Here is a 14,868-nt window from a genome sequence, read left to right as displayed (position 1 = left end):
TTTTTAAACACCTTTTTAATACACCTGAAGTATGTTGTAAATGTACTGCTTTTTTGCTACTAAAAAAAACTATACTAAACTATACTTTAAGCAGTATTTAACACAACATATAATGTTAATACAGAGAAAATATATTTAATGTGTATTTTTTTTCTTTTTTTTTTTTAGTGATGTTCATTTGAAAGGGACACCAAATCTACATGTTCTAATAAGCACAATAACAAAACTTCAGTACAAATTAGTACTTTTCATCAAATTAAAATTCTGTTTAGAAATGCATTATATATGTACACTATGAGATTGAAATAATTGCTATAAAACAGATCTATGCTTTGATTACAGTTCCTAAATGTAAAAGGGATTGTGAAATGTGAATTATACAGGGTTATACAGGAGTTTTAGTGAGGTTTCTCCAGCAGTATTAGCGTTAGAAGCTCTTCTGCTGTTCAGAGGTGAGTATTATCGGCCTGTAGCCTACTGCTAACATTGGCTAGCACTGCTGGAGCAGCATTAGCATTACCCACTAAGTGCTCTTCTGCCGTTTAGAGGTGAGTATATCAGATTGTAGCCTGCGCGTTTACAGTGTTAAAACAAGCTACGTGGGACGAACCGCTAGCTAATAACCTGGGTTACTGGAACACAGGGTTCTTCAGAGTAGCACTGTCGGGCAGCATTAGTCGTTAACCGTAATGCATTACCTATGTACACTGTGTCTGAATAATTCATATAAAACACATCCATCCTTTTATTACAGTTCATAAATGTAAAATGAGATAAATGTGACTTCTAATGGTTAACATATTTTAAGGCCAAACATAGGTACAGGGGTTGGACAATGAAACTGAAACACCTGGTTTTAGACCACAATAATTTACTGTGGCGATGGACAGTAGACAGGAGAGTTGAGGTGCACATTAAAATCTGCCGTGATTTGAGCAGCTGTGGTTTTATGTTTTTTGGATACAATCCGGGTTAGCACCCAAACATCCCTTTCAGACAGCTTCCTCTTGCGTCCACAGTTAATCCTGTTGGATGTGGTTCGTCCTTCTTGGTGGTATGCTGACATTACCCTGGATACCGTGTAGGGCTGAACGATTTTGGAAAATAATCTAATTGCAATTTTTTATCTATAAATTGCGATTGCGATTTAAAATGCGATGTCTTCTCAAGTATTTTTCAACAAACAGAAGCAATAAATCAATTTGTTTAATAATAAACAATGTCAGATTTATTTAAAGCACAGATAACAATAAAGCAAACAAATCCATGCTTTTCCTTTTCACCATTTTTTTTTTTATAGAAAAATAAATATATAAATAGCTTTTCCTTTTCACCATTTTTTTTTATTGAAAAAATAGATATAAAAAAATTAAACTCTCCAGCTAGTAACATCATAAAAAAATAAAGTGCAAAAAAACATAAAGAGAATCTGCTTTAACCAACTCGTTATTTTCTGTATTTGAAGATGCAGCACTGGTCGTTGGCATTTTAGCCTTGCAAATACCATACGAGGCTTTGTGATGTTTTTTTTTAGGGCGTTTTCACACCTGTAGTTCGTTTCTCTTGTCTGAATCAGAGTTTGTTTACTTGGAGCGCTTTCTCGCTCTGTTCGGTCTGGTTTCACATAGGCATAAATGTAAACGCACCAAAATGCGCATCAATAAACCACGCGAGCAGCCTGTGTCCTCTGATTGGTCAGAGCTGTCTGACACGGGAGTACGTTAAATATAAATATACGAAAAAAGTAAATACAGCGAGAAGATTTTGTGTTTCTACGTGCAGCGCAGATTTATACATAATAAACAGAATCACGCGGCTGTGAGCGGTGAATACAGCGCTCTAGTAGGTCTCTAGTAGGTCACCCATAATGTTGTGTGCATTGCAATATTTTGAGCAAAACTGTGCTCTTACCCTGCTAATTGAACCTTCACACCCTGCTCTTACTGGTGCAATAATGTGCAATTAATGAAGATTGGCCAGCAGGCTGCTCCAATTTAGCCATGAAACCTCCCACACTAAAATGACAGGTGTTTCAGTTCATTGTCCAACCCCTGTCTCTCTTTATACAGTGCAGCTTTAGATAAGCTGTATGTGTGTCTGTTTTATTTCTTTCAGGGATGATTACCTCGGACCTCCAGCTTACACTCCACCTGGTCCTCTCCCAGGTCGTTTACAGCCTTGCAGATGTACTGCCCCCCATCGAACAGGCTGGGCTTACGGATGTTCAGAGTCAGCACTCCTTGGTTGTTCTGCATAAGGAACTTGGCATCGCCACCAATTATCATCTTATTCTTCATCCAAATGATCTTGGGCTGGCCGACAGAGGAGGAGGAGGGAGAAAGATAACGAGAGACAGAAAAGTGGATTTAAGGTTTTTCCTGAATTGACCCTTAGCTGCAGTATTGTGCCCTGAGGAGAGATGAATCAATCTGCATGCCTACACACACAGACACACACAGACACACTTACTTTAGGATAGCCACGGACAGCACAGCTGATAGCAGCGCTGTAGCCTGCAATGACACACCTGTCCACAAGGGGGGTTGTGAACTTGGGGGAGCTGTTCATGTCTCTCTCCTTGTATGGCTGTTGCTTATGCTGGAGTCCTATTGGAAACAAAGAGGAAATAAATATTAATCATATAAATAAAAAAAGAAACAGTACATTTAACACATTTTAAAAACAATGAGAAAGTGCTGTTGCTGTGGTTTTTATAGTGTCACTACCAGGTTAAAAGAAGGTCAAGCAATTGCAAAAGTTGCCTCTGTGGTCAAAATCTGACCACTGATGAAAGGCTAGAGGTTGTGTGACTACAACAGATCAACAGATTAGCAAGGTAGTATATAATACTGGGCAAAAGTGAATTAAAAATAAGGGCTAGTAACTGTTAATTTACTTAGTAAAACACTAATATTATAATAAATACTAATAATACACATTTTATCCTTTAAAAAGACATGGTTTAACATTACTGTGTTCATTAAAGTCTTCAAATCTCTAGTATTATTTCTACTGTATTTTTTGCACTATAAGGCACACTTAAAATCCCTAAATTTTACCAAAAATCATCAGTGTGCCTTAAAATCCGGTGTGCCTTATGCAGTGTTGGGAAGTAACGGATTACATGTAACGGCGTTACGTAATCAGATTACAAATTATGAGTAACTGTAATCCGTTACAGTTACTGCTTCAGTAAATGGTAATCAGATTACAGTTACTCTGCTAAAATAAATGGATTACATTGCGGTACTTTTCTATTTTTGGTCTTCCAATCCAACACTGACAAAACGCAATCACATTCACATAAATCACAACATCAGAATATTCTATGATTCACAACCTCCTGCTCAGAATGTTTTCACTGCAGAAGCGCCCCCTAGCCCGTCGGCGGGCCCGTTCTGACTATGTAAAGTAGAATGCTTATAAGCGTCAAATATTCTAAACACACCGACCAAATAACCGACTCATATTCTTTAGTACTAATTTAACTACCTGCATGCAAATTTACAACCATCTACATGAAACCAGTCGCCAGAAATCTCCAACTGAAAACAGCCTGTTTTTTCACATTGTTTACATGGGGAACACGCCTCCCCAACAAAATAGCCTTATAAAATATTATTAGTATATAAAATAACATCATATTACACTATAGAAAATTCACTTACTATCACAGCATCCACAATACAGCACTGAACCGCAGATAAAATATCCATAAAGTCCTTTATTCGCCCGCTCACTTCTCCTCACAAACATGCGTTTATTTTCAGCGCAGCTGAAACGTAATATTCTCAAGCTCCTAGCGACCACACAATGTAATATTTTCACGTAAAGTTGTACGTGAATACAAAGCTAAGGATGTCCTCTTCTAGATTCTGTGTTTTTTATTGGTCCACAAACCACTATTTTTCTTGAGTGATCGTCTTTTGAACCAATAACGTGAGCGCTGGATCAATTCAATCCAATCAAATCAGGTCATAGCCTTTCTCCAGCGTCACAAAAGTGATTGACACCTATTTCAACCAATAGTCCACCCTTAGACGAAAATATTGGTACGTAATTTGCCCTGATTGGTCTCCTAATGGCTGGGGGAGGGGCATGCCTAACCGCTGTCACCAAATTCCCTCTGCTAAACATAAGTGCGCCCACAGCGCGCATACGTGTGATTTTGTTTGTCATTTCATCAAAAAGTATTAATATTACTCTGAAATAGACTTACATTCATTTATTTTATCACAAACAAACCAAAATATTACAAACTCTGGCTGTATAGAGACAGATTTACTGGAGAGGTTTTGAACACTTTGGAGACGCCTGGTGGACACCTAATATAATGCAGTGTAACTCTTCAATGCATTGTGATATAAATTACAAATTTTGTAATTTGTTTGACAAGACCCTACTGAATCAGGAAATGTAGAGAATGATTGACTATTCATCACCAACATCCATACACACATTGTAAACTCTAAATATAACAGGCGCTTTTTTTTTTTTACATTTTCTTCTGCATTTGATGTTCTCAAATGGAACTTAAATAATGGAAATTAAAGTGTTGAAGTGAATTATTGTTTACTGTTTATGATTACACTGCATTTGACATTTAATAATAAAACATTCAAATTATATTTTGTTTGCATTTGTGAGTTCTTAGAAAAGGAACAGATTGTAATCGCATTAAATCCTATTGGACCGAATTGTATCGTATAAAGACATAATTTGAGGTATCGTAGATTATCGTATCGCTGACTAAAATAATCGTATTGTATCGTATCGTAATGAATCTTGTGATTTACACCCCTTGATAATCCTGGCAAAAAATCCACCTGCAGAAAGTGGCAAACCTGCAAATAGTTAGCTTACAGTTGTTGTTACATTGTTTGGTGTTTAATGATTTTATCATCAATTTATAGAAGTGTTTTATAAAATTGTTTGATTAAATGGTTTCATAAGTATTTTTATAGGGTGATTGAAAAGGCTGTTTTATTTTTATTTTCTATCTATTAACTGGAAGGAAAAATAAAACAATAATATGCAAGATGTGGTTGCTACATTCATTCAGGCTTAAAAAAACGACAATATTGTAAGTAATCCAAAGTAATCAGATTACGTTACTCACTTGAAGTAATGTAACTGATTACGTTACAAATTACATTTTGAGTGATGTAATCAGTAATCTGTAAGGGATTACATTTTAAAAGTAACCTTCCCAACACTGGCCTTATGTATGAATTTTAACAGACAGGTTGTAAGGAGCAGTAAAGCCACTCCACTGAAATACAGCGTTATACAGGAGTTTCAGTTCAGTTCTCCAGCAGTATTAGCATTATCCGCTTAGCACTAGCCATTGGGCCATTCAGAGGTGAGTATTATTGACCTGTAGTATGCTTCTAGCCCCAGCTAGCACTGCTGGAGCAGTATTAGCATTACACACTAAGCGCTAGGCATTTGGTTGTTCGGAGATGAGTATTATCAGACTGTAGTCTGCACGTTTACTGTGTTAAAACAAGCTACGTGGGATGAACAGCTAGCTATTATCGCCCTGCCTTACTGGAACACTCAGGGTTTCTCAGTGTAGCACTGTCGGACGGCATAAGCCGCTAAACGCTAGTGGTTAGCCGCTAACCGCTAGTGGTTAGCTGCTAATGCTAATGCTCCAGCCTCAGTGGAAATCTAAGCGACACCCACGTTCCTTACTAGAGTCGCTTAAGGCACGCCTTATGTGCCTTGTGTATGAAAATTGACCATAAAATGCACATTTGTTATATTTGCATTATATTTGATATCACAGTCTAATCAATCTAATCAGACAAGGTTGACCTTAGTTAGTGTGTAAGCTGTAGGTAAAACTCCAGGGGGCACTCCAGGGGTATTTCACGACCATATGAAGAGCAGACGTCTCCTCCGTCTTACCTGTTTTAGCAATGACAGCCTTGTTTTTGCTGAGTCCTGCGTCCTCGCTCTGACCACAGATGTTCTCACTGAAAACACGGAAGGAGTATTCGTTTCCCATCACCAGGTCAGAAACGGTGCAGCTTGGCCTGCGGTTGTGTTCATACACGGTGAACCACTCCTGCACAAGAACATATTTTATACTTTAATATTTTATTCAATATTTCATAGATTTTCCATTACCATGGACCCTCTGCAGAGGATGTTACACTTGCTTTACTTTAAGAATGAACAGTTTTTAACACAGTAGATGGACTGTTTTGGACTGTGCATGTTGGTACACTGCTATATGGACAAAAGTATTCAGACATCCATTCCTTCATTTTTTCCTCTGAAATCAAGCGACTGTTTTCACTGTAGAAGAAGGCTTTCTGCTAGATAATGGAGCATTGCTGTGAGGATGCTCTGAATGCATTCCGTGACAAGAGCATTATTGACAACATTTATGTTATGGGCATTTTATGAGACACTATAAGGAACTTCTAATTCAGCAGGTCTCACCTTAGCTAACTAAGTTAAGTAAAGCTAAGCTAAGTAAACAAAACTGTTAATCTACACAGATTTCTCTCCTAAGTAAATCACTTCTGCTTAGATTCCCCAATTTTTCCAGCACTAGGCTGGAGCATTAGCCTTAGCGGCTAGCTGCTTCAGCAGTGCTAGCTTGGGTTAGGAGCAGTCTACAGGCCTAAAATATTCCCCTCTGAATTGGAAAATAGCGAGCACGGTTAGTGATTAATGCTAGTGCTACTCTAAGGAAAGCAGCAAATGCTAATGCTACGCCAGCCTCTGTGCTCGACAACTAAACTGACTCTTCTGTATTACGCTGTACTTCAGTGGCGTGGCTTTACTGCTTCTTACAATCTAAATGGTAGAATTCACACATAAGACGCTCTGGATTATAAGGCGCACTGACGATTTTTGGGGAAAATTAAAGGATTTTAAGTGCACCTTATAGTGCAAATAATATAACGGTAACAGCACATCACACGACGTGGATAGCCACAGCTGTGATTGGTCTACCGGGCCTCGCGTTCACGCCCATACATTCCCGTCTTTGCAGTTTAAACTGCAAAGCGATGCAGAGCCACTGATACACACACACAGAAGTATAAACACGCTCCATTACATAGCCCACTCTCGCTGGTTGCTGGATATGACGTAGGTTCGATGCAAAAGTATAAATTGGCTTTTAGATGGAGCACCATCTCGTGCATGTCTTGCATAAGGCATGGTGCAAATTAGGGCTGCAGCTAATCTTGGTAGTCGACTAATCTGGCGATTATTTTTTCGATTAGTCGATTAGTCAGTGATTATTTCTGCCATCTCTAAAAATGATATAATTCTAATTTTTCCCATTTTCTCCCCAATTTACACGGCCAATTACCCAACCCACTCACTAGAACTCCCCCTATCACTAGTAATGTCCCAGCCAGGAGGGTGAAGACTAGCACATGCTTCCTCCAATACATGTGAAGTCAGCCACCGCTTCTTTTCGAGCTGCTGCTGATGCAGTATTGCCCAGCAGCCTGCCCGCTTGGAGGAAAGCGCAGCGACTCGGTTCTGATACATCAGCTCACAGACGCCCTGTGCTGCGGACATCACCCTAGAAGTGATGTGGGGAGAGAGCGCCATCTACCCACCCGGAGGGAGCACGGCCAATTGTGCTCTCTGAGTGCCGGCAGCTTGATGGAAGATATTTAGTGATTTAATATGTAATCTGTTGTGTTTGGGCACTTTTGGTCTTGTCTATTGTGCTTTTGTTCCCAGCTCTTTGTGTAATGTGGTACTGTTACAAAATTAACGATTAGTCGACAATGAAATTTGTAGTCGACAAATTTAAATGATCGACATTGTCGATTATATTTACTAATCGTTGCAGCCCTAGTGCCAATAGGTTAATGTTAATTTGTCTTACAAATATTTATTCTTATTTTATTGTCAGGACCAGACAAGCTGTGTGTGTGTGCATTTTCACAAGTGCATCTTAAAGTAATGAGTGTGCTTACATATGATTAATCTGGGACATATGCATATCGTCTTCTGCACTGACCTTCGTCTTCATGTCAGCCTTCTGGATGGTGTAGCCGGTGATTTCACAGTTGCCATTGTCTTTGGGGGGTTTCCATTCCAGAGCAGCGTTGAAGCCCCAGACATCAGTCACAGTGACAGCGATGGGGGGGCCTGGCTTCTCTGTGTCCATAAGGAGATGTGTGTGTGTGTTGGGAAATTGAAAGAAGGAGTGAAAAAAAAAGAGGAAGACATCACTACACAGCTAAACATAGACGCAGTGTCCTCATTTTAACAAAGACACAGGTTGCAGTGAGTTAATGGAAAGAGAAAGATGCACCGAGTGGGAAGGGGGATGAAAGAGGTGAAGGGAGGTATAAACACTTTTTGGGGGGGGGAAACAGAGGTGAGAGAGGTGCATGAAAGAAGAAAAAAAATGAGAACTGTTCAGTAAAACGTCTGAAGGACGAGAGAAATAGACCTGAAGGTAGGGGAGCATGAAATAGGGTAAGAGAAGAGTAGTAAATGGGTAGAGATGCATACAGACAGGTCTAAAAGTATTTGGACAGTGTTCTAATTTGTGTAGGTTTGCCTCTGTGTACCAATGCAATGGATCTAAAATTAAGCAATCAAAATATAGCTGTCAAAATAGCTAAAACATAATAAAATGTGCAAAAACATAAAATAGCAATCAGGAGAATTGCCAGGGGAATAACCTCTCTCTAAACATCAGCAAGACCAAGGAGCTGATCGTGGACTTCAGAACTGTACTGTTCTGGAGCGGAAATCCCTGCAGAGGGTAGTGCGTACATAGCAGTACATCACCGGGGTTCACCTCTCAAACCTTTTGGATTTATACACCAACCGCTGCCTGAGGAAATCCAGAAGGATCATGAAGCACCCATCCCATCCAAGCCACTCCCTGTTCTCACAGCTGCCGAGTGGAAGGTGGCTCTGAAGCTTGAAGACCAGAACCAGCCGGTTCCGGAACAGCTTCTTCCCCCTGGCGGCCAGGCTGTGCAGGCTGTGGAACAGCCAGTAGAACAGTGTTCTGCCCAACCTACCCCACTGACACCCATACAAACTCTGCACCCTGCACTTTACTTTACACTGCATCTAACAGACTTTACCATATTATATAGAATTCTGCCCCCTGCAATTCCCATCAACTCATTCCTTACCTGCACTTACTTATAGTTATTTTGTCACCTACTGGACTATTTCCTCACTTCCATTGTATATTTACTTATTTTCAATTTTCAGATTTTTATTTGATAAAAAATGTTGAAAAACCATGTATAATTTTTGTTCCACTTTATCCTTATGCAATACCTTGTGTTTATCTACCACTTAAAATCTCAATAAAATACATTTAAGTTTGTGGTTGTAAGGTGACAAAATGTGGAAAACTGTAATATGTATGAATACCTTTGCAAGCCACTGTATAAAATAAAAAAAGAAATAAAAATAGCATTAAAAACCTTTTTTAAAAATCACAAAACAATTTAGCTCAGGTTCGGGCAGAGAATCTAAACTATACTGCAGTCTGAGCTCATTAATAGCTCTTGAGACATGGATAAAAGTAAAAGTAAAGTAAGTGTTGCTCTGTCACGCATGCGTGTCACAGCGTGGACCATTCAGACAGATGTCAGATATGTATCACATTAAAAAAGATTGCGTGAACAGCCAAAGCTAAACATCAGATTTTATTAATTTGGGTCACTTTTAATTGCTGTGTGAATACAGCTATAGTCACCAGCAGCTGCTCTTACCTGTCTGATATTCATAGGATCTGCAATAAGTTGAGTAACCAAGCAAAGGATAGCTTATTGAGTGATCTATAGAACCACATATTTATTTATTTATTTATTTTTAGCTTTTAATCCATCCATCAGAAGTCATTCTCATTTAAACACTTCTAAATGGGACTTCAGTCTGTGACTGAATGTGTCAATGTGTCAATGTAAGCTATCATGCTAACCAAGCTAATGCTAACAAGATTTTCTCTCCTGATTAATAGTGTGCAGTTAACCTAGTCTGTGACCCTGTGAACTGAACTTTTAAAACAATGCAGGATGAGATGGCTAATGAAAATTGCCTAAATTTATCAAGGACCAAAGACTGTAAAAAAAAAGATGGACGCTGTGTCGCCGTTCCCATTCATTCAATGAAAATGGAGCCAAAATCTTCCACCATGTTGGCGATCCTGACACCCGAGTCTGCGCAGTAGAGACCAGAGGAGGGAGAAAGACTGTGGAGAGCAGCCTACTCATTTGAATAACCCCGCCCCTGAGGGCTGCCTCGCGGTTACAGACTGCAGAGCGGGGCGGAGCGGAGCTGACGGTCTGTTATTGGTCCCGCCCATAACCAGCCCTTTTACAATAACCACACCTTTTTAAATAGAGCTGAATAACATTTTTAAGAAATGAATTCTGTGAGGATATAAAAATTTGACCATATAAGCAGAGGTTACACTGGCTGTTGCATTTAAACAATGGAGGTAGAATTACAGTATATTGGAAAAAATCTGATTGAAATTTGTCTGTTTTGCCATTGAAACCTATGGGGATGGGTGGGGTTACACAGCTTTCTGAAACCGAACAGCAGGGGGCGCCCGACCTGTGGTGGCTTCACTTTTGAGAGACGATGCTCTGTCCAGCTATATACAGTCTATGCCTAGGACCATCTGCGGATTACAGTACTCTTTCCCCTGGTTACATTTTCAGATGCAACCCAAGGCTGACTCATTCCATTTCCATTTTTTTGCCTTTAGGTTCTCTTGGGTTTCTTGCATGAAATTATTAGGGTCAATATCTGTAGAGTGAAGCTCCTTCATAATCTCTACAACTTTTACTTCTGTTCTAGCAATCACATTATTATTATACATCAATGACCCAATTCCATTGGCAGCCATGTCTGTGTCAATGCTATAACATCGCTTCCACCTCCACCATGTTTGACAGATGATGCACTATGCTTTGGATCATTACCCTAGTGAAAAAAAGTAAATGAAAGTATACTAAGCATTAATATGCTATAGTGCACTAAAGTGTGCTTGTGGCCACATTATTAATCAGCAGTGTTGGGCACGTTACTTTGAAAAAGTAATTTGTTATAGTTACTAGTTACTTCTCCAAAAAAGTAACTCAGTTACTAACTGAGTTACTCCACTGTAAAAGTAACTAATTACCAGTAAAAGTAACTATTGCGTTAATAATATCGTTCTGCGGGCCGCGAGTTTGAGATCCCTGATTTAAAGCGCTCACTACAGACTACTGTCTTCCTCAGAGGATGAGCCTACGGACCCCTAGAGAAACCCTGGTCTCATCCTCCCCTCCCTTTGACTCACACACACATGTGCGCCTTTGTCTGTATGCGCGCAGTTAAAAAAAAGTTCACTGAGCGGCTAAAGTAACGTGCAGTAACGGGGTGTCTGAAATGGTAACGGCGTTATAGTTACAGTCAGAGTAATTAATTAGATTTAGTTAGTTTATTTCAACGCCGTTACTCCCATCACTGTTAATCAGTATATTTAAATAGTGCTAAAATGAAACAACGTTTTTTTTGTACTTATTATATTTTAATTGTATAAAAAAAGTACAAAAGTCTAACTTAAATTGTGCCTAGTGTTCTTAACTGTACTAAAATTGAACTATTTTAAATATACTTATATAGTATCATTTAAAGATACATAAAACATACCTATTTTGAATATGCTTACAGTAAAATTATAATACATTTAATGAGTATTACAACTGTATCACAATTATACACAGAGTATATTAGAAATTGATGTTAAATATATGTGATCTATTTACATTACAAAGTACAAATATGCTTCTTGTTCCTGGCTTTTGTAAGCAGCACACTTCTAGTTTACTTCGTTGGGTATAAAATATATATTTTAATATACTGTACTACAATTTTTAGCGTTTTACAAATTTACTTTAAAGTTTTTATTTGACATTTAAATGTGTTATTTAACATTGTGTCCTATAATTTACTTACATTTATATATATTTTTTATAATTATAATTACAGAGCATTGCAATACATTTAACTGTTATATTAATGTCACACCTAAATATATTTTAAAAACATTTTACCAATGTAGTAATTTAATTTACTTTCTAAAAAGTTACATGTTACATTGTACTTTAAGTGAATTATTGTAACAGATGTTTTGAACATACTTTGCTAAAAATGTACAAAAGTATATTTGAAAATAAGTATTTTAGAACTATATTGAATTACATTAAACTAAAAGTGTACTTCATAGTAGTCTATTTAATTCAAATACACTATATTGTACTTTTTAAAAGGTATGATCAAAGTTTACTTCCAAACATTTGAGGAAAGCATACTATTAATGCTCTTTTAATATATTTTAGGTGAGTAGTTAAATCTGTTAGTATATTTACAGCATACTTTATTGCTTCAGGTCTTTCTTGTTTCAATATGTTCAAATGAATCTTGTTTTCATCTGTCCACAGAATCATGTTCCAGAACTGGGCAGGCTGTTTTGAATGTCCTCCAGCCCAGAAGCTACAAAGTCTTTTTTTTTTCACTGCATCATCAAAATAAGAGTCTCCACTGAGTTGGTTGTCCTCATAACAGCTGAGAAGCTGCCTTAGTTACAACAGGAAGAGCATGTCCACCAAAGAGTAAATAGGAGAGTTGGGAAGGATCTGGGGAGGATCATCTCAACTGACTTAAAATGATCATGACATTGATGCCGATGTGGTTTGATGCAGTTTTTATCTTAAGCAAGTGAATCCTGTAACAATAATGACTTGAAAATAACCTGAAACTGCTGGAATACACATTTTAAACATAGGCTTCTCCTAAATCTTTAAAAAACAAAGGGTTTAGGATATCAGCTTCCAGTTTCTCCATTTTCAGAGAGATGTCTGAGAAGGTTTTGGACCTTTGGAAGAGGGTAGACGTTGGCGGTCTTCCACATGGGCAGAAGTTTCAGGTACATCCACATCACATCCAACCAGAAGAATCAGAACAAAATGTGATCTCAGTGATTTTTAGCACGCCATGATTGTAGCTGGTCTGTATTTCTGTATTTCCAAAAAAAGTAATCTCTTGAATTTCTGTGTGTAACGTCCAATCTTGAGGCAGATGGGCGAAAGCCAGAGGATGGTTCTACCTCTGTTAACCAAGGACAAAAGCTGAGTCTGTAGTGGGTACAGGATGGTGGAGGTTGGGTTCTTCTGCCTATTAACCCCAATCAGTCATCAATTGATTGAATACAACTATTCAGTGCACTTTGCACAGGGAGAGGCTGTACGGGAAAGTAATGCAGAAGAAGCCTTTTTTTGTGCACACGCCACAAACAGAGTCGCTTGAGGTATGCTAAAGCTAAAGCACATTTAGAAAAGCCAGCTTCGTTTTGAAATAAGATGCTGTGGACTGATGAACCTAAAATTGAGTTATTTGGAGGGCAGTTATTTATGCATGGTGGTAAAAGATCACAGCATTCCAGGACAAACACTTCCTGCTGTGCACAGTAAAATTTGGTGGCGGTTCTATCATGCTGTGGGGCTGTGTGATCAGTGCAGGTACTGGGAATCTTGCTAAAGTTGAGAATCGCATGGATTCCAGTCAATATCAGCAGATTCTTGAGAACAATGTTCAAGAATCAGTGAGAAAGTTGAGGTTACGCCGGGGCTGGATACTTCAATAAGACAACGACCCTAAACACTAAACACTGCTCAACATCTACTAAAGCATTCGTGCAGACGAACAAGTACAACGTTCTGGAATGATCATCTCACTCCCCATAACTGAATATTATTGAAAATCTGTGGTGTGAGTTAAATCAGGCTGTTCATGATCAGAAACCATAAAATCTGACAGAACTGGTGATGTTTTGTAAAGAAGAATGATCCAAAATACATTCAACCAGATATAGAAAGATATAAAAAGTATTTAGAGAGGCTGTTATTTATGTTATTGAGGAGGAGCTACTAAATATTGATGTCATTTTTCTGTTTGGGTGCACAAATTTATGCACCTGCCTAATTTAGTTTAAAGAATTATTGCACATTTTCTGTAAATCCTATGAACTTTACTGTATTTCTCAAATATCACTGTGTTTAACTGCTATATTATATATTTAACTGAAATTGCTGATCTGCGCAACCAATGATTTATAAAGGAAAATCATCAGATCATCAAAATTATCAGGAGTGCCCAAATATATATATATACAGCTCTGAACAAAATTAAGAGTCCACTTTAGTGTCTGAATCAGCTTCTCTGATTTTGCTATTTATAGGTATAAGGTATAAGTGTGAGTAAAAAGAACATTGTTGTTTTATTCTATAAACTACGAACAACATTCCTTCCAAATTCCAAATCAAAATATTGTCATTTACAGCATTTATTTGTAGAAAATGAAAACATCATGAAGCTTTAAGAGATTAGAAATCAATATTTGCTGGAATAACCCTGGTTTTTAAATCACAGGTTTCATGCATCTTGGCATGTTCTCCTCCACCAGTCTTACACACTGCTTTTGAATAACTTTATGCCAATCCTGGTGCAAACATCCGAGCAGTTCAGTTTGGTTTGATGGCTTGTGATCATCCATCTTCCTCTTGATTATATTCCAGAGGTTTTCAATTTGGTAAAATCAAAGAAACTCATCATTTTTAGGTGGTCTCTTATTTTTTTTCCAGATCTGTATTCGAATGCATTTACATTCCATTGTGATTCTGGTCCATGTTGATATGACTGTATGTCACATACAGTGGTATGGATGTATATATATAGGAGACAGGGAGAGGGTGAGTGAGAGAGAGTACTGTTCACGTGTGTGTGTGTGTGTGTGTGTGTGTGTGTGTGTATTTGGCATTAATCCTGGCTGTGCTGCAGGATGCTGGCAGCTCAGTGTGA

General features: G+C 38.2%; 1 protein-coding gene across 3 annotated transcripts in view; it reads right to left on the bottom strand.

The window, feature by feature from the left end:
* mybpc2a (myosin binding protein Ca) overlaps positions 1-14,868 on the bottom strand; it is a 103,776-nt gene that overhangs the window by 2,605 nt on the left and 86,303 nt on the right. For all 3 annotated transcript variants that reach the window (XM_022673944.2, XM_022673950.2, XM_022673957.2), the window contains 4 exons: positions 8,003-8,142; positions 5,914-6,073; positions 2,470-2,606; positions 2,126-2,312 (listed from right to left, as the gene is read on the bottom strand). In XM_022673944.2, coding sequence (XP_022529665.1) covers positions 2,126-2,312; positions 2,470-2,606; positions 5,914-6,073; positions 8,003-8,142 — 624 coding nt within the window. The remainder of the gene's footprint in view (positions 1-2,125; positions 2,313-2,469; positions 2,607-5,913; positions 6,074-8,002; positions 8,143-14,868) is intronic.

Source organism: Astyanax mexicanus, chromosome 19, assembly GCF_023375975.1.
Source record: "Astyanax mexicanus isolate ESR-SI-001 chromosome 19, AstMex3_surface, whole genome shotgun sequence".
Lineage (NCBI taxonomy): Eukaryota > Metazoa > Chordata > Actinopteri > Characiformes > Acestrorhamphidae > Astyanax > Astyanax mexicanus.
This window is presented reverse-complemented; position numbering and strand designations above follow the sequence as displayed.